The 27,994-nt window shown below is 34.4% G+C and overlaps 1 protein-coding gene across 2 annotated transcripts; it reads left to right on the forward strand.

Moving 5' to 3' along the window:
• Positions 1-37: 37 nt before the first annotated feature.
• SLC40A1 (solute carrier family 40 member 1) lies at positions 38-27,711 on the forward strand. Of its 2 annotated transcripts, none has more exons than XM_074215514.1 (11): positions 38-250; positions 347-433; positions 2,086-2,176; positions 4,845-4,981; positions 5,685-5,752; positions 11,426-11,585; positions 13,743-13,858; positions 14,790-14,916; positions 18,546-18,791; positions 19,893-20,552; positions 22,164-27,711. In XM_074215514.1, exons 4-11 carry the CDS (start codon positions 4,939-4,941, stop codon positions 22,475-22,477), a joined length of 1,734 nt encoding a protein of 577 aa, XP_074071615.1. In that variant the 5' UTR covers positions 38-250; positions 347-433; positions 2,086-2,176; positions 4,845-4,938; the 3' UTR covers positions 22,478-27,711. The 2 variants fall into 2 exon arrangements, with proteins under 2 accessions (XP_074071615.1, XP_074071616.1); XM_074215515.1 differs by having other exon boundaries at positions 383-433.
• The last annotated feature ends 283 nt before the right edge of the window (positions 27,712-27,994 follow it).

The raw sequence follows: 27,994 nt of genomic DNA on the forward strand, positions 1-27,994 counted from the left end.
ATGTGTACGTGTCTATCTAGATGCATGCTGATGCCTTTCAGCACTGGGTATGTTTGGAGGTCAGACAACATGATTAGTGGAGAAAGGATATATACATCTATACATCTTTCTAGAAAATTGGTGCTTGCTACTTAACATTTCACAAGGGGACAATTTGACACCCATAGAGTATAGAAAATGTCAAGTGATGCTTGAAATATACCTATAACCTGGAGAAGATACACCTTTAACATGGCTTTAAAACTCATAGGTAGGTTGAAAGGCTTTACATTGAAAAAGATCACAGTGCTAGAATCTGAATTTTTCCTGTAATAAATGATGATAACTATATTACTTCTATTCAAAGCAAAGTGCTGAGGAGCATTCTTTGCCTTGTTTTCAGCACTGGTGAGACTATCGGATGTAGCGGAAGAAACTCAGAGTACTTTGAGGGGTAAGTAAAAAAATTAATAACTCTTCTTTCCCAAATGGGCTTGTATTAATTAATATTTTAAAATTAGAATACATATTTTATTCTTTTCCTGGACTTAGAAGAAGTTAATCTATTTGCAAACTTTTTTTAATCCAGAAAATTAAATGAAAAAAAGTTCTTTCACTATCCAGTTTTCTTTCCTGTCTTGGCACTAGCAAATTGAAGTAGTGATCAACAACTAGGGAAAAAGTAGTATTCCTTGTTCTTTGGGTAAAATATTAATAATCAGAGAATCATAGAATTTTGCAACTTAGAAATACTCTTAGAGATTAACTAGTCCATTCCCTTAATTATAAGGGCCTGCTTTAAAAAAAAAACCCAAATAACCAGAAGTTCTATTTCTTAATCGTTCACATTGTTTATTTATGAGAGATAGCGTGGTCTTATGAATAAAGCAAGATCTGGTTCAATTCAAAGTTTTCTGCCATTTGTCATTTAACCAAATTTAGGGACTCACTTCTAATTTTTATCTCCATGACTCTTCCTCTTTATGCACCACAATTATCTGTGATTCTCCCATCCCCTTATTTATAACTATAACGCTTATTTTTCTATTGTATAAGCTTCAAACAACTCACAAGGATTTGATCTTATAGCTCTGGTTCCTTTTTTTTTCAGAATATTTTTTACCCCCACTTAATCGTAGCATAAGCTCCAGTCTTATGTTCTGCTCCCTCCTTCCCCTCCCTCAAATTTTGCTCCTGAAGACTCTATCATAACTAAGAGAAAATAAGAGATTTGTGCCTCACCTATGAGTTCATCTTTTGAGGGGAACTTCCTTGAGTTACCTTTCTAACTTTTTCTCACTGTGTCTACCTGATGTAAGGCATTTAATTTCTATACAACCACCTGTAAGATGAATACAGTACTCCATGAGTAAAATATTTCCTGAGAAGTATAATAATGGCAAGAATTAATTAATGTTTATGACATACTTTGAGGTCCTTGAAATAGAAACACTGCAACCAAGAAAGGATTATTATTCTCTTTGCTTTGAGTCCTAGAAAACAAAATCCAACCACAATCATGGACAATTATCTATCTATCTATCTATCTATCTATCTATCTATCTATCTATCTATCTATCTATCTATTTATAGCACAGAAAGACTTTAGTTGTCTTCTTTTCTGCAGTTCCCCCCAGCCAAATGAGCTATGTTTTCTGCTTGTTTAAAGATATAATGAAACAATAACCAATTCTCAAATGAAATCACATGAGACGCAGGACTTTCCATTTCCCTTCCCATGCCTTTGCATTGACTATTGACCATTTTTGTAATTCTCTTTCGTTTCACCTCTAGATTTCCACTTCTAGTTTCCCTGATTTAATCCTAACTCCTCCATGAGTTTCTATCCCAATCTCCTTCCAGCTAAACACTTCCCCACTGAGAGTACCTTCCATAGATTCTGCATATTCCTTGTAGGTATTTAGCTATTTTTACATTTGTTTCTCCTATTAGGTCATGAAGTCCTTCAGCATATGGATTGTTTTTTGCCTTCCTATCCTCTGGGCTTAGTTCTAATGGGCTTAATAGTAAAATGCCTATTGACTATATTTGTAAAATTAACTATGTAAACCTTAAAACAAAATCACTATAATTTTTCACCTTTAGGAATCAAAGAAGGAAATCTCTTCTGGAGTAAGAAGACAGGATAGGCTTGTGAATAAGGAGAAAGGGAGCTTGGAAGGGAAAATAGCAGTTGGTAAGTAAAGTAACTAAACTGTAAACCTCCTATCTCTACTCTCCAGATCACATCCTAACTGAATCCAACTGTGCCCCACCCTTGTGTATGCTGTAGCATTAGACTGTCTACTACAAAAGTTCTTTCTAATCTTTCCCCTTCACAACTAACTAGCTTTTCAGTTTTCTTCCACTCCAAGGACCAATATAAAGATTCCATTTTCTGAAGTTTATTGTAACTGGGTAGAAAAAGAAGATGGACAGGATTCTCTCCAGGGCTTAAAGGGCTGAAGGATTTTGATCCCAGGAAAAGAATCTGTAAAAGCAGGAAAGAAAGTTAGGGAAGAAAAAAAAGACAGAGGTAAAAGTTTGTGAAGAATAGGATTGATGAGGAAAGTGCTTATGTCTTGTTTTTTCCCTTCCTGTCAAAATAAAATAATCATCTTTCTGAGATGATTTGGGAAAAACACCATGTTTGTAGCCCCTAGACCTAAGAGACTTAGCCCACAAAAGCTAGAAAGGATCTGAGAGGTTTTCTAGTCTAGAGATGACAAATAGGCAATCACAACTGCCTTCCCCCAGAATAGATTAAAAAAATGTAACTGGGAAATATTTTAAAAAGAAGTAAAATACAGTGAAACCTAGGTAAAATTACATTTAAAAAACTAAGTCAATGGCTGCCTTTCTGTACCAATTAGTGGCCTTCATTTCAATTTCATTTGTTCTTGAAGAAGACCATGACATCAGGTAGGTGTCAAGCAAATGAATTGGATCTTAGTGAGAGGCATTCTGTACTAAGTCACCACTCTCATTTCCTCCTCTGGAGTCATCTTGGCCCAGAGGCCAGATATGGATCAGGAGGACTGGAGATGACCCTGCATGTGAGGCATCTATTAGACATCTAACCGCAAGGTAGTATGGTGGATAGAATATCAGACCTGGGGTCTGGAAGACTCATCTTCCTGAGTTCAAATCTGACCTCAGACTCTTATTCTGGGCAGGTTACTTCTTCACAACCCTGACTTCCTTCTGTAAAATGAGCTGGAGAAGGAAATGATAAACCACTCCAGTAAGTTTGCAAAGAGAACTCCAAATGGGGTCATGAAGAGTAAGATATGACTGAAAGATTACTAAACAACAGCAATAGGCATAATGCTGTGAGATACAAAAAACTCTTGAAGATGCAAAAAGAAACATTGACAATCCCTGTCCTCAAGGAATTTAGGAGCTTACAGTCTAATTGGGCAGATAATATGCAAACAAATATGAACAAAGCAAGTTACAGGCAAGATAAGAGGAAATCAACTTGGCACTTGGAATTAAGAAAGGGTAGGAAGGCTTTCTATAGAAGTGGGAGCTTGTAGCCACTTATTCTAGTCCATTCTTCTCATTTGACAGTTAATCAGTCAAGACACTTTTTTGAAGCATCTACTTAGACGTTTAGACCCAAGGGTATCTAAGTGCATAGTGGGCTTCAAAGTCAGCCTTTCTCCTGACATATATTGGCTGTGTGACCCTGGGCACATTTTCTCTCAGTTTTCTACACAACCCTCTAATAGAGACTTTTTTTTTTGTCATTTTATGTTGGAAGATGGAGTTCCTTCCTATGAGAGTGGCCAAACTAATGAAATCACATTCTTTAGTCTTACTGTGTAGCCAATACTGTTAGGTGCTGGAGATAAAAAGACAAAAAAAATGAAACTCAATCAGCTTACATTACCAGGGGAGACAACATTTACATATAGAAACATAAACAGATTAAATACAATAGAAATGCAAGCTATCTAAATACAAGGTAGTAAGAGAGGAAGCGTTTAGGGGATCAGAAAAGGTTAATGTAGAAGAGTGGTAGAGATAGAACGTTTGTGAATATGAGGAAAAAGAGACGGGGACAAAAACACAGAGACCCAGAGAGGAGGAGGAGGAGAAAGAAGAATGGGAGGAGAAGGAAGAGAAAGAAACAGACTAGGAGGAAGAGGAGCCAGTGAGAAGTATTTCTGTGAAATGATGTCTGGAGACTTTCACCAAGGGCTCTACAAGCCGTCTAGTGCTAGGACCGAGTATGCGCAAGCAAAGCCTCTCCGGCGGCCAAGGCAGGGGACCTCCCCGCCCTCTCTCCCCTATTCCCGCCCCCTTCTTCCCAGGCAAACCTCCCACTCCCCCACCCCCACCCCCCCTGTTCTCAGCGCAGATGAAAACACGGAGGCCTGGGATTCCTGGGCCCCCAAATGCCCCTGAGGTGCAAGTCCCGGAGTCCTGGGGCAGCTTTTTATTCCTCAGAGGCGATGTCCATGGAGGCGATTCTCGTAGAAGGCGTCAGGGGCGCACCGCAAGCCGGCGGTCAGCACCCCATACCCGCCGGGGTGAGCTCACTAGGGCGGGCACTGGCCAGGTGCCCGCCCGAGCTCCACCCCCAGGTCGGTATAAGAGCTCGGGTGGAGGCCCGGGCCCGGGTGACAGCCTCGGCCGCTGGGAGCCTCTGTTGAGGCGCCCCCGACAGCCATCCGGAGCCTGCCTCCCCTCTCCCCTCGCCATAAGGCTAGAGCTTTCCAACTTCAGCTACAGTGATAGCTAAGTTTGGAAAGAAAAAAAAGAGAAATCCCGGGTTGCCTTTTCCCAAAATTTTAAAAAAGTTTTCTAGAGTATTGTTTTGGGTTTGTCTCCTTGCTTTTTGGTGGTGCTATCTCCAGTTAATTGCACTCCGCTTAAAGACAAGATACATCAAAACAGCAGTAGCAGCAGCAACAGCTGACAAAGGAAAGTCAACAAGGAGCTCTTGGTGCCATGAGCCCCCCAAATGACCAAAACACTCGTGGACGATGCTGTGGTAAGTGGGGGCATGCCCAGACAGCTGTCTCTTTTGTCAGTTAATCTAATGGGGAGATATGGATACGCAGGTTGGGTGAAGCGGTATTCACTGCAACGATTTTCGATAGTTATCTTGTATTTTGGTGAAAAATGGAGAGCAAGGGAAGTTTTTTGATTCTACAGTTTAAAAGTGAGCCGAAAGGGGTCATTTGTGTACTGTATAAACATGCCAGAGAGGCAACGCTGGGGGCAGTGATCTGGAAGTCGGCAAGACTTCAGTTCCTTCTTGACACTTGAGACATATCACCGAAGCTCTCGTTGCTCTAGGGAACTCTTTAGGACTAGAAAGTTGGAAGTTGTTATCCTGCCTTGTTGAGGTATTTCCCTCACCTAAGGGTTCATATAGCAATGAAATCATAGATCTGTTCCCTATTCCTATGTATAGGCACTTAAGTTTGGGATGCAGATGGGGATGAGGAGGAGGATTTTGAGGAATATCTGTCTTCTTTTTATGCAATTCCTCAGGTGCTCATTGACTTCATCAAAAAAACCAGATATCTCTCTTATTTCAGAGACCTGGTGAGAGTCATAGGACTCACTTCATGAAATAATTAAATCAAAATCAGTTTTAAAAGAAAGAAAACTATGAGAGAGTACAATTAATAAAGAATATCTTTTCTCAAAGACTGAATGCCCCTTTTCTGCCTTTGTCTCCATCGCAGGATCCTTCAAAGACTATGTTAGCTCTGCAAAATTTCTTCTTTATCTTGGTCATTCTCTATCTACCTGGGTAAGTAAAAATGTACTGTAGCAATTGCAACATAAGTCGAACAGTTTTCTTTTCCTTCTACCATGTGAGCATTGAATTGACTTTTGTCTTATAGTGCTACTAAAGAGCTAAATCACTTCATAAGCATTTATATTTTTATCAGCATTCTTACTTTCACATTTTCTCATCATTCACATTTTCCAATTGTTGTCTGGAACTTAGCTTTATATAGACATCCATTAAAATAGGTTACAGATGTCCAGAATGCACAGTCTAACTGACAAATCTTTGAGTTCTTTAATCTGTTGTATATGTGTGTCTTCTTACTATATTGGTATAAAGAGTAATGGTGACTCTCCCTTTAAAAAGGAGTGATGATTGAATGTAACTATTTGAAAAAGATTATTTTTTTTTTTGGTGGAAGCTTACTTCTAGTATGGGCTCCTAGGGACTATATAGAAGGTAAATAATGATTGTCAGAATTAACAGTTATTTGTACAAGTATTTGAATCAATGAGAATGCATATTTAAGTGGTTAAAAAGGCTAATCTTCTATGTTATTAGCTATTAGCTATTTGTGAAGCAAACCAGTTTGTGGTCCAATGAGCTAAGATTCTTGAACATCAAAAACTTTGTAGAAATTATACCACTGGGGCATCCAGGTGGCAGTGGACAGAGCTCTGGCCCTGGAGTCAGGAGGGTCTGAATTCAAATCCATCCTCAGACATTTAATAATTACCTAGCTGTTTGACTGTTGGGCAAGTCACTTAACTCCCCACCCCCACTCCATTACCTTGCAAAAAACCAAAAACAACAAAAAAGAATACCCCTGATTTAACATGTGTTCTTCATTAAAATTCTATGCCTTGGTTCTATAATAAGAAAAATGAGAATAATTATATTGGACAGCTACACCAAGTCCCTAATTATTGATTTAAGACTCCCTTCATTAATAAATGTTTCCTTCTTTAAAAATAAGCTGAGTGCATTGTATTCATACATCATGCTATATTAAAAAAGAGATGAGAATTTTTGAGAGAGAAGTAGATGATGATTTTTAGGATTTCTTAAAATTCTGAAGTCTTATATGATCATCCTTGACCCATTAATGAAATGGGTGAAAAAAAATCTATGCCCTGTGTAAATATAGTTTGATAGTTCCCTTAATTTTTCTAACATCTAACAGAAGTTTACTGATAGCTGTTTTTAAAAAGGCAGGCACGATCTCTTAAATCAGGTTGGACAGATGAGAGTGACTCTGCAAATAAGCTGTAAACAAAGTGTGGTTAGTATGAATTGGTTACAATCCAAACAGCAGATATTCTTATATTCTCTGTCTGTATTCTTCTCATTTTCGCTTGGGAAATTACCTTTACTAATTTTAAACTTGTAGCTTATTTTTCATAACCAAATATAAACCCAGGAGATCAATAAATGGCAGTAGAAGTACTTTATTTGTCATTCTCAGTTTATTCACAGGACTTAGCTCAGGCAGTTAGAAGGCGGTTCCCCCCTCACCCCAATATTTGCTAAGTTTAAGGTTAGTCAATTTAGTGTGTTAGATTGTCTAAAAGGGAGGCAAACTACCAGTCACTTGAAAAATCATCCCTCTTCCCACAGAGTGATGACTAGTTAATATAATCCCAAAGCAACCAAGGAAAAAAGAAAGTTAAATTTAAAGCTCCAAAATTTAGCTTCTTTTCCCCCTTTCATTTTGAAGCAAACAGTAGTAAGAGAATCTCAAGTCCTGTATTTTTCCTCCTAGTTTTAAATTCTGGAAAAAAAAAACATTTTCCATAAAGGATTTCATCCTACCATTTGTGCCTACTCTTAATGGGGAAAGATTATCTTCACCTGTGTTTGCTTGGATAAACCTAGAGGTTAGATAGAATAGAAGGCCTTTTTGTTTAGTGGTGACCAGTCAACAAATATTTATTGAAAATACTTATCCTGTTCAAATTATTGCCACAAAGAAGTGATCTCTGCTCTCCAGTCACTTGTTATTCTGTTAGACTTGTATATGAAAGAGATAATGGACAAATACAAGGTAAAAAGATGAGGGAACAAATTGATCATCCTAAAAGTCTCCATGTGATAAGGGGGAGAAAATTTTAAGAGAAGAAATCTAGTCACCTTAGTTAATCTCCACTTTTTATATCTAAAGTGATCATTTGTCCAGTTCAGCAGAAATTGGTGCTCAGGAAGTCTTGCCCTTGACTACAACCCTAGCTCCTTGCCTTCAACAAATCTTTGTTAAATGCCTCTATTGTATGGATAGAATATAGTCTCTGTCTTCCTGAAGTTCACAATATGTAAAATGTGAGTTGGGTGAGATCTGCGACAAGAGGAAGAATGCTGACTAGGAGGATCTAGGAAGATTTTGTGAAAAAAGTATTTGAGCTAGGTTATAGAAGATGAGAAGGATTTCTACCAGGTGAGATTGCAGGTTAATGGACAAAGGAAAAGAAGACATTTAAGGTGTAAGGAAGCTTGCCCCTCTGAACAAAGGCAGAAAGAGGTGTTATAGTTCCCAAGTGTGGACTGTGTAAAATAGTAAATTTAGTTCCTATTTCTAGAAAAAAAACAACAACTTCTTTGGCTACCATCTTACTAATATCCAGGTTAGGGGCTTCATTTTTAATTGATGTTTAAACTACAAAAGAACTTACATCAAAAGTCTAGCATCTCTCCTGTATCCCACCATTTAAAAAATGAAGACATTGTGATTTGTGTGACTTGCCAAAGCCAGAGATAGCTAAGTGGCAGAAATAGGTTTCAAACCCTCATATATTTTGCCTGCAATCCAAAGTTGTTTTTTTCTTTGTATCAACATCATTCTGTCTTGCAAAAAATATATTCCATTATTCACTTGGACAATATGGAAACTGGAGCTTGCTTTTGGATTACCTTCCTAAAAGTCTGAATCAGGGCACCCTTTGAGGCTATTTGGCCATCACTGTTGTGCCATTTTGAGCTTTTGTTTAAATAGACTAGAATATTAAATGTCTTATAAGACTGACTTTTAAATTCTATTGGAAGTTTAAGGAACAGTGGTATGGATGAGGAGTTGGAGATGTGAAAAAGGCAGGGAGGGGAGGAAAGAACAAGAAGAAAGGCAAATTTGATAAAGGAGCATTCTCACTGGTGTACTTCCTCAAGATGATTCTGAATCCAAGTCTTTCAGATGAAATTTTTTAATAAAAAAATTAAAAATTGTTTTTCTTATCTTCAGGCTGGGTAAAGAAGAATTTCATTTGCAGATGCAATGTCATAATTTTTACACTTGTGTTCACTTTTACAGAGAGAACCACCTACTTGAAATCTATCCCTCTCTGTTCACTACTCAAACATAGTTCACTAAATCAATGGAATTTTTGCTTATATATTTATGTGTATGTGTATATATGTACCAATAATAAATGCATATATATTCTCTGTATATGTATATATTTGTGTTTGTACAAATATATACATGTTAATTATAAAAAACCCATATTATTGAAATGCTGTTTGCTTATATTATGTACTTTCAATGATTCTGAAAACTTGATATTTTAATTATATAGCATGCTATAATTTTTTAGCATAGTTAAGTCTTGGTTAACTTTTAAGTAAAAGAAACTTCCTTTCTCTTATTTTTAAATGAAACTCACTGCCCTGCTCTCCGTGTATTTCACTTTATTTGTCTGATTTTCAAAATTCTTTTCACATTTTCATCATCAAATTATTCAGTATTATGATTAACTTTTCTTTAAGGTTCTGTTGAAATCAGAATATGAATTCATCACAGCAGGGTAGAATAAGATGATAAATCATTCTCTGTATTTTTTATTTTGTTAATCTCTCTATAAAATATCCTTACCAGTTTCATAGCTAATATGCAATTAATATAAAGAGGTATCATAGCTTGAGATTCCCCCATTTAGACATAGGTACATGGAATTTTTTTTTAAATTTTGGGCTAAATAAGCATCATGATATAGATGTAAGTTTATCCTAAAAGATTTCTAACTCAGCAGATCTCAATTTTGATGAATCTTCCATCATTTATTACTTTGTTTTCATTTTCATTTTATCTTTTTGATGTTCTAAGAAATTTAATTATTTTTATTAGTGTATTAGGAGCATGCTAATGTCTTCACAGTGGGTAAGACCTGGGATTGAGTCATCTGATATTCCATCTCTGACAATGACATTTAAGTATATTTTGTGAAGGATAATGATTGTCTTCCATAATCTCAGAAGATCCTAGTTTCCTTGAAAAACCTATTCCTAGATCAATCATCCATGAAGTTATCTAAATTCTTCTTCAGAATCTATTTTCAGTTTATACTATCTCAGATGCATTTGGGTTCCACAAGTATTTTACCTACTCTGTTATTGGTATCAGTGCTTTAAAGAAAATAAAATTCTTGATACTCAAATATTTTATCATTTATTTTTCAGCAAGCATTTATTACTAACATAGTCTGAGTGTTTTAAAACCTCCCATGAGTGAAATTTACTTTTATGTATAAGCTTAAATCCTTTAACTGATTGTTCATTTAATGCCAAAATTGCCACTTGTTAACCTTATCTTTCTGTATCTAGCTGCTTTTCCTGTTAATTTTTTTCTTTTGTAAAATTACCACAGGGAATAAATCATAACAGAATCAGAATAAAACACAACCTTTTAATCTTACAAATGTGGAAACTGGTCTTTTCCTGACTGATATTTATTCAACGAAGTCTTAAAAAAATAACTTCACATATATTAAATACCCACTATGTGCAAATCACAGCAGAGCATAAACATTGGAGAGGTATATATTAAATTGTAATAAAAAATTCTCTCTCCTTCCAGTTTAGCTATTTCTTCTGTTATACTATCTGACTAAGGCTGTATCTGATATTATTTAGGATTGTTTTAGTTTTGTCTGGATCAGTTTTGGTGCATCCAAAAGTATGATGGCACTAAGTTGCCTAGTGAAAATAAGGGTTGGGAGGAGGGGAAAACAATTGCTGATTAAGTCTGCCCCCCCCCCCCCCTTTAGACTTATGAGCGAGTATGATTTTTCTTTCCTTGCCGAAGGCTTTCATTGGAACTCACCTATTGGGGACATAATGCCTTCTGTATTCTATCAAGATTGCCAATTTTTATTCCTGACCATTTTACTATAACTGTTGACTTTGAGAGACAAGAATGTGTATCAGAAGAATTGATTTTTTTTTATTTTGGTGAATTTTTTTCCAGTTCACTATTTATCCACTTCCACCTTCAACTGCAAGTACCTTCCCACTTAGATTAGCTCTCATTCACATTGTACAATTCAGAACTCCTTCTTAATTTCTGCCTTCTGACTTCCTTCAAGTTTCCACCAAATCCCTCCTTCTACAGGAAAACTTTCCTAATCCCCTTTAATTCTTTTGCCTTCCCTCTTTTAATTATTTCCTATTTACCCTCTGTAGCTTATTTGTATGTTGTTATCTCCCCCATTAGATTGGAAGATCCTTGAGAACAGGGGCTGTCTTGTCTTTCTTTGTATCGGTTTCTAGCTAGTCTGATATATAAGTAGGTAATAACCTACTTGGAATTCTTAGTTGGATGGACTCTTCCAATAAGAAAGTAGCTTTCTCTATATAATTGTCTAGAAAATGAAAATACTAATGTACTCTTCCATTGCCTTCTGTTTTTTTTTATTTTTTTTATTCAAGGGAGATCGTATGTGGCATTTTGCAGTATCTTTGTTTCTGGTTGAACTCTATGGAAACAGCCTACTCTTAACTGCTGTCTATGGGCTAGTGGTGGCAGGCTCTGTTCTGATCCTGGGAGCCATCATTGGAGATTGGGTAGATAAAAATCCAAGGCTTAAAGGTTGGTATTCTTTGAATTAGCACTCTTCAAATCAAAGGGGTAGACATTTGTCTGATCTATATTTAAAAGGGGTTGGAGGAGAAGAAAGAAATAGTCAATGAATTATTTAATTTGTGATGAGAAATATTGTGTTAGGAAAAGAGCTATTCTTTCCTCTGCAAAGTCTTCAACTGTTCCTTCTACAATGCCAGTGTGATCAAATTAGAAGGAGGTTGAGTGGTTGAAGTACTTCAGCCCAATACATATTTATTAAGTGTCTTCCTTGATGACCCTTGATGGTTCCACCATTGGGAGTGAGTCTACTGCATCATGTAGTAATGCCTTCCATATTTGTGCTCAGGGAATAAAGGACTTTAAAAAATGCTTATAGCTCCTGGTAAAGTCCAAATGTTAATAATTAACATCAAGTGACACTTTTCTGAGAACCACGTTAAACATTAAAAACTGGCTTAACTCTGGTTTGATTTCTCTTGGAAATGAAATGAAATCCCTTTACAAGACTACTGCTAGAGAATAGGATGCATAATTATTTTATAGTCAAACTATGCTTAAATGGGTCTTTCATATGATAGTATTTTGGAGAATTTAAAATCTAAAAGTCCTATATCAGTGCAAGGTTTCATATCAGTATATATAGAGAGTAATAGATCATGTTATATTGGAGTGTCATTTTGTTAGATGTTGTTGCTTCTTACATACTATTCTTTAAAAAAAGAGGATTAGAGAAACCAGTTCCACACAGTCAAGAAATTTATCAAAGGACTAAATAGTTTCAATTTTCCACTGACTCAGGGCAGTGTAGATGGTCAAAGCAGATAATTCAGGCAAAAATTTCCTGAATTACCCACTTGTAACCAAGAAGGCCTGACAAGATTGTTAGAGGTCCTAGGGAAATATAAAGTTAACTTTAACATCTCTGGTCTTCAAACCAGCTCCCTGAAGGAAAGTTCCACATTCTAATTTTTTTTCCCCTAGCTATTTTGAATGTTACATGGTAGGAAAGGCATGCTTCTTTTTTGGTTAGTTCAAATTTTAACACAGGTGAGTTTTAGCCTTTTTTGTAGCAATTTTAAATAAGTCAGTTTCTTTGTATTTTTTTATTTCTATAAATGCTTTCAGAGATGATAGAATATTACACCTTCACAATACCATTATTGCAGGCAAGCATTCTTACCATTTTTCAGATGAGAGTCCTGAGGCACAGAAAGATTAAGGAATTTGCCACATAAGTAGCAAGGGGAAAATCTGGGACTTTCATTAGCTTCCATTAGCTCCTTGAGGGCAAGGACTGTCTTTTACCTCATTTTATATCCCCCAGCTCTTAATAGTAGGCACATAAGAACTGTTTATTGAATGCTATTAATTGACTTAAACCCAGGTTTTCTAATTCTAGACTTCTAAGATTCTCTAAGTCTAGAATAATTCTAGATTTTTAATTCTTTACACCATCACTTGCTTTTCTCTACATTGTAGGAATGCTAAATAAAATTTGTTTTAGGAGAAGATAGCTAATGATTTAGCAGCAACAATAAATTTTATGGTGCTAAAAGTTAAACTATTTCTCTGCAAACTTCACTATGAACTACTCTTTCTTAAAATTTTCAGTTGACTGAGTAGTATATTTCTAATTCTAGCTGTAGTATGGTGTTCATATCTTCTGTTCATATGAAGAGATATAGAACTTTTAGATTTCATATCTTCCAAAACACCACTTTGAAAGCTCCATTTTAAGCTCCATCATAAAGATCTGAAACTTCAACTAGAATTAAGAATCATTTCTTTGTAATAGTGCCAGTGAGAAGTTTATTCCTCCTTGAATTAGAGTAGTGAAAAAAACAATAAAAAATCCAATAAAACAAAAAAAAACTAAACAATTTCTCACACAATACTTTAGAAATTGGTCATTGTGAGTGATTATAGTTATGTTTGGATATACCTTATTTTGTATATTTTATTCTTTGATTTAGTGTATGATTGGGGGAATAGTTGAGAAAAGATTTAATCCAATGAATCAGAGCTGTTTTGTGTGTATATATAGGCGAATGCTACTCATTGCACTTTTCATTTCACGAAATTCTAACACTGAAAGTGAAGGTAGACATTGTTTCACTCTATATTTTTGTGTATAATGAGTATTTTTTATCTCCCTTGTTGTAGTGGCCCAGACTTCTTTGGTTGTACAGAATGTTTCAGTCATCACATGTGGTATCATCCTAATGATAGTTTTCTTACATAAAAATGAACTTCTGAACATGTACAATGGATGGGTTCTTGTAAGTTCTCAATTAAATACTTCAATGAAAAAATATTGACAGATGCTAGTAATAAAAGATTTAAGCATGGTTTCTTTTAATTCTGTTTATAAGGTTTCAGCACATCATTTTTAACTTGAGAGCTGTTTATTATTTATGAGAAACTATAGAGGTATTGGGATTAACCAATATTGTAATTTTCAGACACACATGCTATGACTTGGGAACTGAATTAAATGATTTCTCAAGGACCTGTCATACTGTGGTTCTATGGTGGTGGTTCCATGGAGAAAAGAGGAATGAAATGTTATGAAAAACAAAGGACCAATGTTACTTAATGAAATTGGGTCATAAGGAAAGAACTGATATTCTATGTTTCTTCCTGTTGGCATATGTCTGAGGAAAAGAATAAAGAAGGGAATAAATATTCCTGTCATGCTGGGTAGTGGACTAAGCAATTTTACAAAAAATATCTAATTTGATCCTCTCAAAAACCCAGTTAAGTAGGTATTTTTATTATCCCTATTTTATAGTTGAGGAAACTGAGGCAACCAGGATCACACAGCTAGTTAGTATCTGAAGTCAAATTTTACCTTAGGTCTTCCAGATTATAGACTCTGAGTTCTATCCACTGAGTGACCTTGTTGCTTCAACTATGTGCTTTGAGCTATTTTCCATTAAATTGTCTTTATGAATATTTCAATATTAGTTTCTATAAAACAAATGACCTAAAATAAAGAAAATACATATTCCGAAGTACTTTCTAATCTTAGGAGATCTTAGACTAATGCATTTTATTAATGTGCATTGAAAATAAAATGATTCCTTACAATGAAAGTTAAAATTTTAATAATTTAATTATATTTTTAAAGAATAATGTGTAAATTTTTTGTGAAGGAAATTCTTTAGGCTTAGAATTTTAACCCTAATTTCTCCCTTTGTGATTCTTTAGACTTCCTGTTATATCCTGATCATCTCTATTGCAAATATTGCAAATTTGGCCAGCACTGCAACTGGCATCACAATTCAGAGAGACTGGATTGTCGTTGTTGCAGGGAGTGATAGAAACAAATTAGCAGGTAAAATGTAGTAGCCTTTGTTTGCTCCCTCCTCTCCTTGCCTCTTTTAAGTGGCTGGGTTATTTAAGGAAAAATGCTTAAGTAAATGTTGATAAGAAAACTTCTTTTATGTTCCAGAAACTCTCTAACAAAAACAGTACTTTTGTGGTCATATGCCTAATATCAACAACCAAATGACAATAACAAAATTGGCTTCTGTTAAAATGATAAATTTACAAACAATTTTTTCCTCTTGATTCTGTTGATTTTGTTGTTTTTCTCTCATTACTGAGAATGGTTTCTAACTCTAAGTCAGGAAGACCTCGTTTTAAATCTCCTATCTGACCCTTCTTAGCTGCTGTGACCCTGAGCAAGTCCCTTGACTTTTCAATTTTTTATATCAGAGGTGTCCAACTCAGAAATTAGAAATTGGGCCAGTCTCCCTTCAGGATTCACATTAACTTGAAAACTCCATATTAACACTATCTATATTCTATTTTACTTTCTTTTATTTTTCTTTCTATTGGTAATTGTTCTTCAACTACATTTTAATCTTTTCTGGTAGTACAGAAAGTGTTGTGGATGACTTGTGGACCTCTCTGCTCTAAATATCTCTTTAGGACTACAATAAATTAGGGGGAAGGTGCTGATCTGCATTGTTAGTTGGAGTGTCTCATGTGGTAGTTCCCCAACCGAAAGAAAATCACAGATCCAGTCCCTAATCTCTAGAACATGAGAGGCAGGGTTGTATATTAGTTCAGGTCAGAATGCTGGACTTAGAATTTGGAGGACCTGAGTGTAAAGTGTATCTCTCACTCTTATTAGCTGTGGGACCCTGACTACTAATCTTTTTGAGTCTTGGGAAAACTCAGCTGCCTAAAATTAATCCATTGCAATAATCTGGTTACCTTCTGTGTGTGTGTGGAGGCAATTTCTTCACTAGTTGACTTTAAAAGGATGAATAATATTCAATCATCATCAAGTATATCACATTTTCCTCAAAGATTGAAGAAAAAAATTTTTTGCTTAATACCAAAAAAAGTCTTATTGTAATGTTAAGGTGAGAAAACAAATGTTTATTGGGCACATACTATATAATACAGTAATATAGTAGTCATTATTCAAGATACTAAGGAAATAGATAATATATAATCCCTGCCTGCAGAAGCTTAAATTATTAACTAAAGATATGAAAATTATATTGATCTCTTTATACATCATATTTCCTACCTCCTAAACTAAGTGCTCTATAATCTGTATTCTCTTTTTGCATATATGATGTATTCTTTTTTCCTTCCAAAGAGTTCTCATTTTAGGAGTGTGTCTAAATTCAGACCCATGTAGACCAATACTTGAAAGAACTAAGGAAACTTAAAAAGAAAATATCTGTACTAAAGAGGCTTAGATCCATTCCACTTGAATCTCTCCTTTAATGAGGAAAAACTTTCTGGAATATTTTACTTTTTTTTTTTTTTAGATTTTTCAAGGCAATGGGGTTAAGTGGCTTGCCTAAGGCCACATGGCTAGGTAATTATTAAGTGTCTGAGGTTGGATTTGAACCCAGGTACTCCTGACTCCAAGGCTGGTGCTCTATTCACTGCGCCACCTAGCCGCCCCAAAATTTTACTTTTGATTAGGTTTTGCAGGAAGAAATAGATTAAAAAATAGATATGTATAATTCAAGGATACAGAAGTTGGACCTCTTAAGTTATTGGCATGGGACTTTCTGAACAACACTGCTCTAGAGGACATATAGTAAATTCATGTTAGTTCATAGATGAGACATGAGAGACCAAAGTTAGTGGAAGAAATTAAAGGCTAAAAAAAGAGTTTATATTTCATGCAGTAGAGAGCTATTGCAGTTTCTTGAGTAAGAGTATTTTGTAGTAAAAGTATAATAACTTGAATGGTATTGCCACAGTGCTTTTAGGGACCAGTATGAATACATTAACAATTTGATACAGGAAAATGCAGTTCAGAAGACTTTTACCTATGTACTACCTGAAGCTAAAGTAATGATTCTAATTTTCTCATTAACCTTTCTTCTTGTGACCAGATGTTAATACTTAGCCTATCATATCTATTTTACATGTTGAACTCTTAAGATAAGGCCTAGCCCTTCTGGAATGCCAGCACCTTGTAGTTATGACTCATTCTGAGTTTTTTTTTTCTCTTAAAGTTCTCCTCATCCTGATTTTTCTCTTTTTCTCTTTTTTGTAGGTTAGTTACTTTTAGGAAATGCATAATTTTTAAAATGCCTAAATGATTGCCTATTGAATGACTAACTTCTTAAAATAGCTGATCATAAGTGCATTTTTTTGGGCATCTGGATATGTATACACACATGCATTTCCATATCTCTTAAAACAATAAAAACATCTATAAATATATCAAAGAAAATTAGATTTTTGAGCCATTTACTTTATGTAAATTGATTAACTAAAATATTGGCATAGTTAATTTTTTCCTATTTTTTTAAAGCATGGTTTTTAAAGGGTTTCTTTGTTACTTAACCTGTTCATCTTAGAAATCAACCTAATATCTAGTTTGTCATTATCATTAGTTTAAAATAATTTCACATTAAAATAGTTGCTTGTACTGTGTGCTATTTATTCAATGAATCCTTGCTATTTTAAAATTCTCATTTTACTTGTATTTCCCTTTAATTGTAGCTATTTACTTAGTTTCATTGCTTACTACAAATATAGCACAGACCTCTGAAAATGAAATTTGGATGCTGATCAATAAAACATTTTTCCTCTTAGAAAACAAATACAAATTTGGTAGAGTTAATAGTTGTATAGGAAATAATTATCACATATTAGTAATGAAACTAAAAATTGTTTATAGCTACAAAATAGGGCACAAACTTCTTATGACCTTATCTATTGAATTAAAACTAGACATGCTTATCTTGATTTTTCAGATGAAAGTTTTTTACCCAAATTATTCAGTTATTTGTTTTAATTTGACACTTCTTTCCTGGCCAGGTGGTATCTACACATAAAAAGTGTAAGAGATGGAATCTCAGTTTAATATTTATTTATTAACTACTATATTTCAGGCAATTAAGTCACTGTAAAAAATAGCCTCATTTAAAAATCAATATTACCTCTGCTTCTCTAGGGAAAGTAGGGAGCATGTCAAAGTTCTTCTGTTATCAATAGGCACTGTATATTCACCAGTCTAATGGGACCAACTAGAAGATAATTGACTACCAAAAGGAATTAGAAAAAATATTAAAAGGCAGCTTTTTCTAACCACATGATTGGTAGTCACAGTGCCTTTCTTTCAAGGCGCCTTGAACAACACATGGGATTAATTCCCCATTATATAGGAAATTTTGACAAGACAGGTAGGTTTCAGGCCTAGGTTTTTCCCCCCCTATAAAATGGCTCATGAAATAGAATCTTTCTGGATTGAAATAAAATAAACCTATGCATTTCCAAAAATACAAAATTTTGAGAGACTTTTATTTTAACTTGACAAAAATAATAAATATTTCTGCCAAAACAATACACAGATACTTTTTTTCTTTTAGAAAGAGGCTTTTTGAGATTAGGTCTATCTTGATATCAAACATGTGACTTTCTATTTCTATTATAGATGTTTTATATATATATATCTACCATTAAATGATTTTTCCTCAGGTATGAATGCTACAATACGAAGAATTGACCAGTTAACTAATATTCTGGCCCCCATGGCTGTTGGTCAGATAATGACATTTGGCTCTCCAGTGATTGGTTGTGGATTCATTTCTGGATGGAATTTGGTGTCCATGTGTGTGGAATACTTCTTACTCTGGAAAGTTTACCAGAAAACCCCAGCTCTAGCTTTGAAAGCTCTTCCAAAAGAAGATGAAACAGAATTGAAACAATTGAATTTACAGAAAGGTATTCTTTAAAAAAAAAAGATCAAATCTTATAGCCTGATCATCAAACCAATGACTAAAAATATTCAGTTTCCCAAGCTTTCAAGGTCCCCAAAGGGGTTGTTGTTGTTGTAGATAGAGAATTAGGTCTCAAAATCAAGAAATCCTTGATCCAAGACCCACATTTGACCCATGCTAGCTAAGTGACCTCAAAAAGCTTTGTAAGAGTATAAGAAAATGTGGACTTGCTTTACCCAGGAATTCTCTATGTCAATGAAGTCATAAGTCCATTCTCTATCTTTATTCTCTATCAAGGCCCCAACCCTACATTTGACCTTTGAGGTTGAGAAGAAAACTTTCTAATTAATGAAGGAAAAACCCAGGCTTTATTTAATCCATGTGGATTTGTCAGGCATAATCACCTCTTGACTGGAACTATAATGGGATGCTGAAGAAAGGAGATTTAATGGAGATGACTCATTGGGAAGCATATAGGTATGGGGAGTAGAATAGGGTATAGCTATAGAGACTTGTTAAGAAGGAGTTATAGGGAAGCTGCCATTAGAAAAGACAGAATACAATGAAGAGGAGATAAAAGAGCCCTTTCATGAAAACAGGTAGCTAATAAGCATTTTTATACACTTATTGTATATGAGGTACTGTGTTAAATATTGAGGTTGCAGAGAAAGGCAAAAGCCAGTGCCTGCCTTCTAGGATATTGTATTGTAATGAGGAGACAGCATATGAAAATAAAAAAGAAAGATGAAACAAGTTTGGTTATCATAAAAAGGATGTTATTAAAATGTGAATGTGGCAACTTTTTTCTTTTTTAGAAAATTCTCTAGAAGTTCATATGGTGTAGGTTACTTTTTGACCAGAATACTCAAATTGTTATTAAAGTAAATTATCTATTCAAATGAAATAATAAAAGAACATAAACAATAAAAATTATTATTCTAATAAAATAATAAAAGAAAATATTACATTTGGGGAAGTAGAAGAAAAACAATACACTTATATATGAATTATGATATTTATATAATATTATAAGGTAACTGCTGAATGATGTGCTATTTTCAAAAGTTAAATGCTTAGGGATCAATATTATTTTTTAAATTAACAGATATTGAGTCAAAAGCCCAGGAGGGATCCCATCTGATGAGTGAAAAAGATCCTAAGAAGTATGAATATGAGAGTGAAGAAGAGCCCGGCTGTGCTTCCCAGATCTCTGAGCCCTTCCGTACTTTCCGAGAGGGATGGATCTCATACTACAACCAACCTGTGTTTCTTGCTGGCATGGCTCTTTCTTTCCTCTATATGACTGTTCTTGGCTTTGACTGTATCACTACTGGCTATGCCTACACTCAGGGTCTGAGTGGCTCAATGCTCAGTATTCTCATGGCAGCCTCAGCCATCACTGGTATTATGGGAACAGTGGCTTTTACCAGATTACGAGAAAAGTGTGGTCTGGTTCGAACAGGTCTAATCTCTGGAATAGCCCAGGTAGCCTGTTTATGCCTCTGTGTGGTCTCTGTTTTTGTGCCTGGAAGTCCTTTGGACTTATCAGTTTCTCCTTTTGAAGACATTCGTACTAGATTTATTCAAAATAGTGAATATCCCCCAATAGAAACTACAGAAGAACCTGAAACTTTCTTTGCAACTGGAATGTACAATTTACTAAATGAGTCTTATCCTACTAAGGGATACACAGAGATGAGTCCAAAGCCAGTACCTTTACTCTCTGTCAGTCTGCTGTTTGCAGGGGTCATTGCTGCTAGAATTGGTGAGAATTTCTTTTTTATATATATATTTATCAGTTAAAGAAGACAAATAATTCAGTGATAAAATAATTAAGATATTTCCCTCTTTTAACTTTTTAAAATTTAATATACTTAGGTATCATAAATTTTATATAATTAAGTATTGTAAAGCATCATTAGATGCTTAAAGTTTAAGGATGTTTCTAAATATTCTTAATTCTGATATCTTAATTTAGGTAACAACAAACTTATAATCAAACTAATATGTGCAAGTTATTTCTCCATCTCTAGCATTTCTTATCTTGTTCTGTTGGAATTTATTCATTTAGAGAGCTTAATGTTTGGGATTGACTGTTTCATTACATTTTTATTTGGTAATTCAGAACTTCATAGCTGTACCTCACAAGTCACAGATATGTTTTTTACTTACAGTATTGTCATAGTATAGTTTCATGAGAATGAGACATTATTTTGGAGGTTATCCAGAAAAAAATAGATGAGAATAGCTCTTTTTTTGTTATTTGTCTTATTTTGTTTTTGGTAGATCTAAAAGGAAATATTGGTTCACAATATAAGAATTACTTACAGAGTAAAATAAAGAAGTAATCCTAGTGCTAGCATGTTACTTTTGATCTTCTTCCTTGAAATGAAATTGCATTCATCTTGTGGCATGAAATGAGTGCACTAATTTATCACACTTATCAATATGGAGCCAAAACAGAATCAAGCATAGAGGTAGAGTTTACTAATGTTGTAAAGAAAACTTTAGCCCTTTATCAAGAATATATAAGTGCCATTTATTTCATTCTTTTAAAATGATATTATTTCTTGTAATCTTTACATATGATGTTACAGATTAGATTTCTAAGACTTTCTTCTGTGTTGTAGACTATACTGGATAAACCAGTAGCAGAATAAAGTTGTGTTACCATTTGATCTTTATTATTTGAGTGGGTTTGAATAACTTAAGGAATTAAGTCATTAGTAAATTCTATGGCAGACCCTTACAAGGAATAATAACATTGGATTTGGAGTTGGAAAGGAGCATAGATTATCTAAACCTGTATCCACAATTAATAGATAAGGAAAACAGGTTCAGAGACTTTTTGTCTTGTCCAAGATTACCAGGGGGTAAGTAGCAGATCTGGCATTTTAACTTGTGTTATCTGAAAATAAATTTATTGTTCTTCCTAATACACTATAAGAGATAATTTGGTATTAGATCAAAGGACCTAGGCACCTCTCCAACTCTGTGACCTGTGTGATCTAGGGCAAGTTATTGAACATCTCTGGGAACTTTTTGGACCTCAGTTCTTACCAACAATGAAGGGGTTGACTCCAGTGACCTCTGACTTCCTTTCTAGCTCTAAATCTATGATACTATAGGAAGTACTCAATAAAATGGTATTTTAAAACATTGAAAATTTTTCATTATAAAAAAATCCTGTGAGATTTGTGGTGAAAGCATTCTTAGTCCCATTTTTACATATGCTTAAACAGAAGCAATAGTATCAGGTCTTTAACTATTTTACAAACATAGTAGGGTATTATTTTAGAAATCTGAAAATGTGATCATGAATCAAATATGGAAAAATGAAAGCATTTTTAATCTTTTTTTTAAACTATCATTACAGGTCTTTGGGCCTTTGATTTGACTGTGACACAGTTACTACAAGAAAACGTAATAGAGTCGGAACGAGGCATTATAAATGGTGTACAGAACTCTATGAACTATCTTCTAGATCTTGTGCATTTCATCATGGTCATCTTGGCACCCAATCCTGAAGCTTTTGGTTTGCTTGTGTTGATTTCAGTCTCTTTTGTGGTAATGGGTCACATGATGTATTTCCGATATGCGCAGAAAACTCTTGGAAATCAACTCTTTATTTGTTGTGCTGATACAAAAACAGTCTCCAATGAACCAGAAAACAATGTGTCTGTTGTGTAACAAAGTAGGTTAATTGTGGCTATCCCTGTTACTGAATTGTAGCACCAGTCCTTACTTTAGGGCACCCATAAATGGTCAAAATGTTTCTTTTGAGTTTAGGACAGTTATACCTTAAGGGGTAAGCTTCAAAGAAACTAAAAATATGTAAATAGAAGTTAAGGAGTCCCCTTCACATCTAGGGATTGACTAAGAAAAATAACCCACCAACTAAAATATGGGAATATATTGGTAATACTAATAATAATAGTCCCCTTTTGCCCTAAGGGTAGAGGAAAACCTACAATAGAAAAGTGATGCTTATGCTTTAATATGGATGCTCTTTGATATCCATTATCTATCCATCTATATGCTCTAGAACTCAGATGCCTTGCTTGCCTCCTTAAATGGCAGTTGTACTCATTCTTTTTGAGTTAGGCTAGCCTCATGTTCTTCGAATCTTATCCTCATCATTTAAATAATTTCTCATCCAATCATAAAAATTTTAGTTTGTTGACCTGGTTTCAGTATTATCCTGTTGATGGTGAGGGTTTGAGAGATATGTGGAAAGTTTTGATACTCATCTAGTATTTTATTACCATGGATATTTTAGTTGAACTTGGGAGAGCACAGTTATTTTTATTATTACCACATGGTATAGAATAGAGCAAAATATATTACACAAATGTAGCACTTCATATAACAAATAAGCATATAAGCTGCAGATGTAGTTATAATATAGCATTATAACCATCTTTACATAAAGATGCAAGACACGATGAAAGTAGTCTTCATATGGCAATAACTGTATTATATAAACCAAGAGCTAGAAATGAACATGAGAGGGACATATTTGAATTCTATTCCTAACAATGAATTAAATTAACTCTACAGTCTTAGATTGTAAGTCTTAAACATGGTGAGTTCAGTGTAAAGTATGAAAAGTAAACTGGCAAGGTTTTAATTTTATAAACCATCTAACTCGCTTTTTAGCAGACTTTTGATAAAGTAATTGAATCCACCCTTTTGGTATCAGAAACTATTTTAAAATAGTTGCCTAGTAAGAATGGGTTCATAAATGTGTTCCATGTAAATGTCATTAGAAAAAAGAAACAACTTTTGCATTTTTTCTTTCTAAGATTTACCAGTCATTATTGAGTATGCCAGCACCAAGTTGGTACTTTGGCATTAGCCATTGATGCACTTTCATGGAGACTGCAATACATTGCTATTAGCACTTTCTCTTTTTGTGTGTGTGTGTAATGTTTAATTTTTTCCTTCTTTCTTTTTCATTTTTCCTACAATATGACCATGTGATTTACTTTGTTGTAAAAAAAATCTTTGTAATAAATATTTCTATATAAAAATGTTTCCAAAATGCTTTTTCTTAAGCACTTTGGGGTGTTTGCCAAAACATTTTTTTTAGGTTTTTGCAGGGCAAAGGGGGTTAAGTGGCTTGCCCAAGGCCACACAGCTAGGTCTGAGGTCGGATTTGAACTCAGGTACTCCTGACTCCAGGGCCAGTGCTCTATCCACTACACCACCTAGCTGCCCCCCCCCAAAAGCATTGTTTTAAAAGACTTCATGGAAGAAACTTTTAAAGCCACAACTTTATAATAAGATTTAACTTTAATGGTATAGTCCTATTTTCCTTCTCTTTATACTCATTTGTATGGACATAAAGAGGTCATTCAAACAAATTAGATGGGGCTTAGATTATGAGGAAATGATTGAATATCCAGGCTAATGTGATAAGGCTCAAAAGTTTGATCTTTTAGCATTATCCACTAATGAGTAACACATAAAAACTTTTCATATTTCACTAAAGAATTTGAACCCATTTGCCAAGAACTTTCTGTTACTTCCTACCTTGTGTCACTTCTGTCTTCTGTCACTATCTCTTTTACACTTCTTCATGAAAAAGTGGCCTTTCTTACCAATGCAAACCTGTACAAGTAATCCAATACCACTTCTCCAGCAGATCTTTCCTCTATCATCCCTTCTCTCACACTAATCTTCAGTTTCTCTCTTGCTACTGGCTACTTCCCTACTGCCTATAAACAAGTCCAGGTCTACATAATCTTAAAAAACAAAGCAAAATAACTCTCATTTGACTCAAAACAACCCTGCTATCTCAAGTCTCATATTTCTCTTCCTTTTTTTGTGGCTAAACTCCTTTTGGGAAGACTGTTTACAATTAGTGTCTCCAGTTCCTTCTTACTCTCTTTTTAATTCTGTAGTCTGGTTTAAAACCTCTTTATTCAACTAAATTTAATCTCTTAATTGCCAAATCGAATAAATTTTTATCAGTCCTCATCCTTCTTGAACTTTTTTACAGTTTTTGCCACTGGGTAGATCACCCTTTTGTCCCTTTGATACTCTATTTCTGTCCAGATTTTCATGAGACTCTTGATCCTCCTCTTGCAGGATCTGAATCTAGGTACTCTGATTCCAGTATACTTTATAATGCTATGTTTCAGTCTAATTAAATTACAAATAAATAAATGACAAGTGGCAGATCCTTGTTTGCTCTCATGAAATTGAGAAAGTTATTTTAGGATAATTTTGCAGTAATTATTATGAACCTAATTCATATTAGAAATAGTAATTGGAAATAGTAGCAAATAGAGTATAAGATTAGAAGATATATGTTTGAATCCCAGCAACGATACTCGCATAGGCAAGTAGTTGAAACTCAGAGAAATTATCTTTAAAATGAGGGGACTAATTAGGCTCTTTCCAGAGCTAAATATCATAATCTAAGTTAGGGAAGTAGAAGAGTTATGGGCATGGTAAAAAAGCTATGGGCATGGTAAAAAAGCTGAAAGCTATATAACAATTTAAGGTTTAATATCCCTTTGGAGTCTCACAAGTAAGCAAAACAAGTAATAGAGATGCTAAGTATTAGAAGTGATTAATACCCAAGTCTTCCTGACTCCAAGTAGAGTTGGGATTTGCTGCTATTCTACAAACAAAGAAGGAGTGAAGTGGAAGAAAATCATTGTGAATTCAAAAAATCCTTGCCATTCTTTTTTTGTGTAAGGACCAGGGTTAATGTGGGAGAGATGGGGGTTGGGATATTGGGTGATATTTTTTTACTGTGGTATTAAATTATACTTTAATTTAGGAGGACAACATATATAAGATAGGTAGAATGGGAAGAATAAGTGTAAATCTTATACAAGTTTTATATTATTCACTTAGCCACCAAAGAGATTTTTTTCCTAAACTGCCTATTGACCATATTACCCCTTCCCCATTACCAATAAACTCTCATCACTTTCAGGCTCTTTATTATATCCAAAACTAAATATAAAATTCTCCATTTGGAGTTCAAAGTCCTTTAGAGCTTAGCCCACCCTTATCTTTCCAGTCTTCTCACATCTCTCACCAGATACTCTCTGATTCAGGGACACTGACCTCCTGGCTATTCCTTGAACAAGGCATTTCATGTCTTATCTCTGAGCATTTTCACAACTGTCTCCTATTCTTAAAATGGTCTTCCTTCTCATTTCTGACTCTTGACTTCCTTCAAGTCCCAACAGTCACCTGCAATGGAAATCTTTCATAATCTTTTTTAAATTCAAAAGCCTTTCCTCTGTTTATTCCAATTTATTTTGTACATAACTTGTACACAGCTATTTGCATGTTGTCTTCCTGTTAGACTATAGGCTCTTTAAAGACAAGGACTGGCTTTCACCTCTTTCTATAACCCCCCAGCTTTTTTTCAGTGTCTGGCACATAATAGGAACTTAAATCTTACTGATTGACTGACTAAAATTATTTTATAATATTACAAAATAATTTATTAGTTGCCACTTAGAATACAATCATTTCTCCATCTGGTAATTGCAATATTAATGCCAATGGTAATTCCACCATGCATACTTTTTTTTGAATATTCTATTGATGATACAAAAATCTATTTTATAACACCACTCTACTAGTTTACTAAGCTAATGAGTTTTAACTTTTCTTTTTCCAAAATGGTGGCTAATATGACTCTGGGTTTTCTTTATTCCCAGCAATTCTGTTAACTTTCCTTTCCTAGCTCCTTTAGCACTAGATAAGAGAAAAAGCAAGACCAGAATACCAACAAAACCTTTTTCATAAAACATTGCAAAAGTATAAACTACCTTTAGTTTTTTAGGTTTTAAAAAGTAGATGACTTTTTCCTTTAAATTGGAAATTGTTCAGCTTTTCTAACGATAAATAGGAGTCAGTATTTTATCTAAAGAATGGACAATGGGGTGGCTAGGTGGCATAGTGCATAAAGCACCGGCCCTGGAGTCAGGAGCACCTGGGTTCAAATCTGGTCTCAGACACTTAATAATTACCTAGCTGTGTGGCCTTGGGCAAGCCACTTAACCCCGTTTGCCTTACAAAAAAAACTTTAAAAAAAAAGGAATGGACAAATTAGATCGAAGTACATGTAATTCATTTTTCCACAGTACTTCAACTTAACTTCTATGTGTGTTGGTATTTCTTTTTTGTGAAAATTTTCCTTTATTGTATTCTGCCAGAAGAAATATATGTTGCAAAATATATTAATAAAATTTCCTTAAAATAGTCAGTTTAATAAACCTTTATCAAGTGCCTACTATGTGCCAGACACATAGAAGAGCTGGAGATACAAAAAAAAAAAAGCCAATCCCTCTCCTCAAGGTCACAGCCGGATGGGGAGATAACATGCAAGCAACTATGTGAAAATATGCTAAATACTAGATATATTGGAAATAATCAATAGAGGGAGGGTAATAGAATTAAGAAGGATAAGGAAAGAGTTCCTGTAAAAGATTGAATTTAATAAAACTAGAGAGTTTTACTTCATGAGTCTAACTATAATAATGACAAAAAATTTAAAAAGCTTTAAGACTTAATAGCAATAGTATTATGCACCATAAATGTATGGAATAATTTGTAATTGATAGGCCGTTTTTTGGAAATCTCTACTGTTTTAAGCTTATAATCATTTAAATTTTTTTTTTATTTAAGGCAATGGGGTTAAGTGACTTGCCCAAGATACAGCTAAGTAATTATTAAGTATCTGAGTCTGGATTTGAACTCAGGTCTTCCTGACTCTAGGACCAAGTGCTCTCTCCACTGCACTACCTAGTTGCCCCCTTATAATTATTTAACATTAAAACTAATACAAGTTCCTACATGATTAAGAGGATGTTTGAATTGCATTATGTACTTATTCCTGGAAAGAATGAGTTTTGCCCAAATAAATTTAGATTTAACCATCTGCATCAATCAGATCAGAGATCCATTGAAGTACCAACATGCAGAGGAATTTTCATATATATATATATATATATATATATATATATATATATATATATATATATATATATATGTATGTATGTATGTAGGATTTAGAGATTTTAATTACAATTTATAGGACATCTAGCATAGTCTGAGATGACAATTTTTCAAGTTAAGCAACAGGAATCCTTAATGTCCATGTTTTATTTTTTAGGATTTGCCCTGATGATTTCCTCAAAATAAAGACTATTACTTGGTTTCTTTATGCATAAA

Source organism: Macrotis lagotis, chromosome 1 (assembly GCF_037893015.1).
Source record: "Macrotis lagotis isolate mMagLag1 chromosome 1, bilby.v1.9.chrom.fasta, whole genome shotgun sequence".
NCBI lineage: Eukaryota > Metazoa > Chordata > Mammalia > Peramelemorphia > Peramelidae > Macrotis > Macrotis lagotis.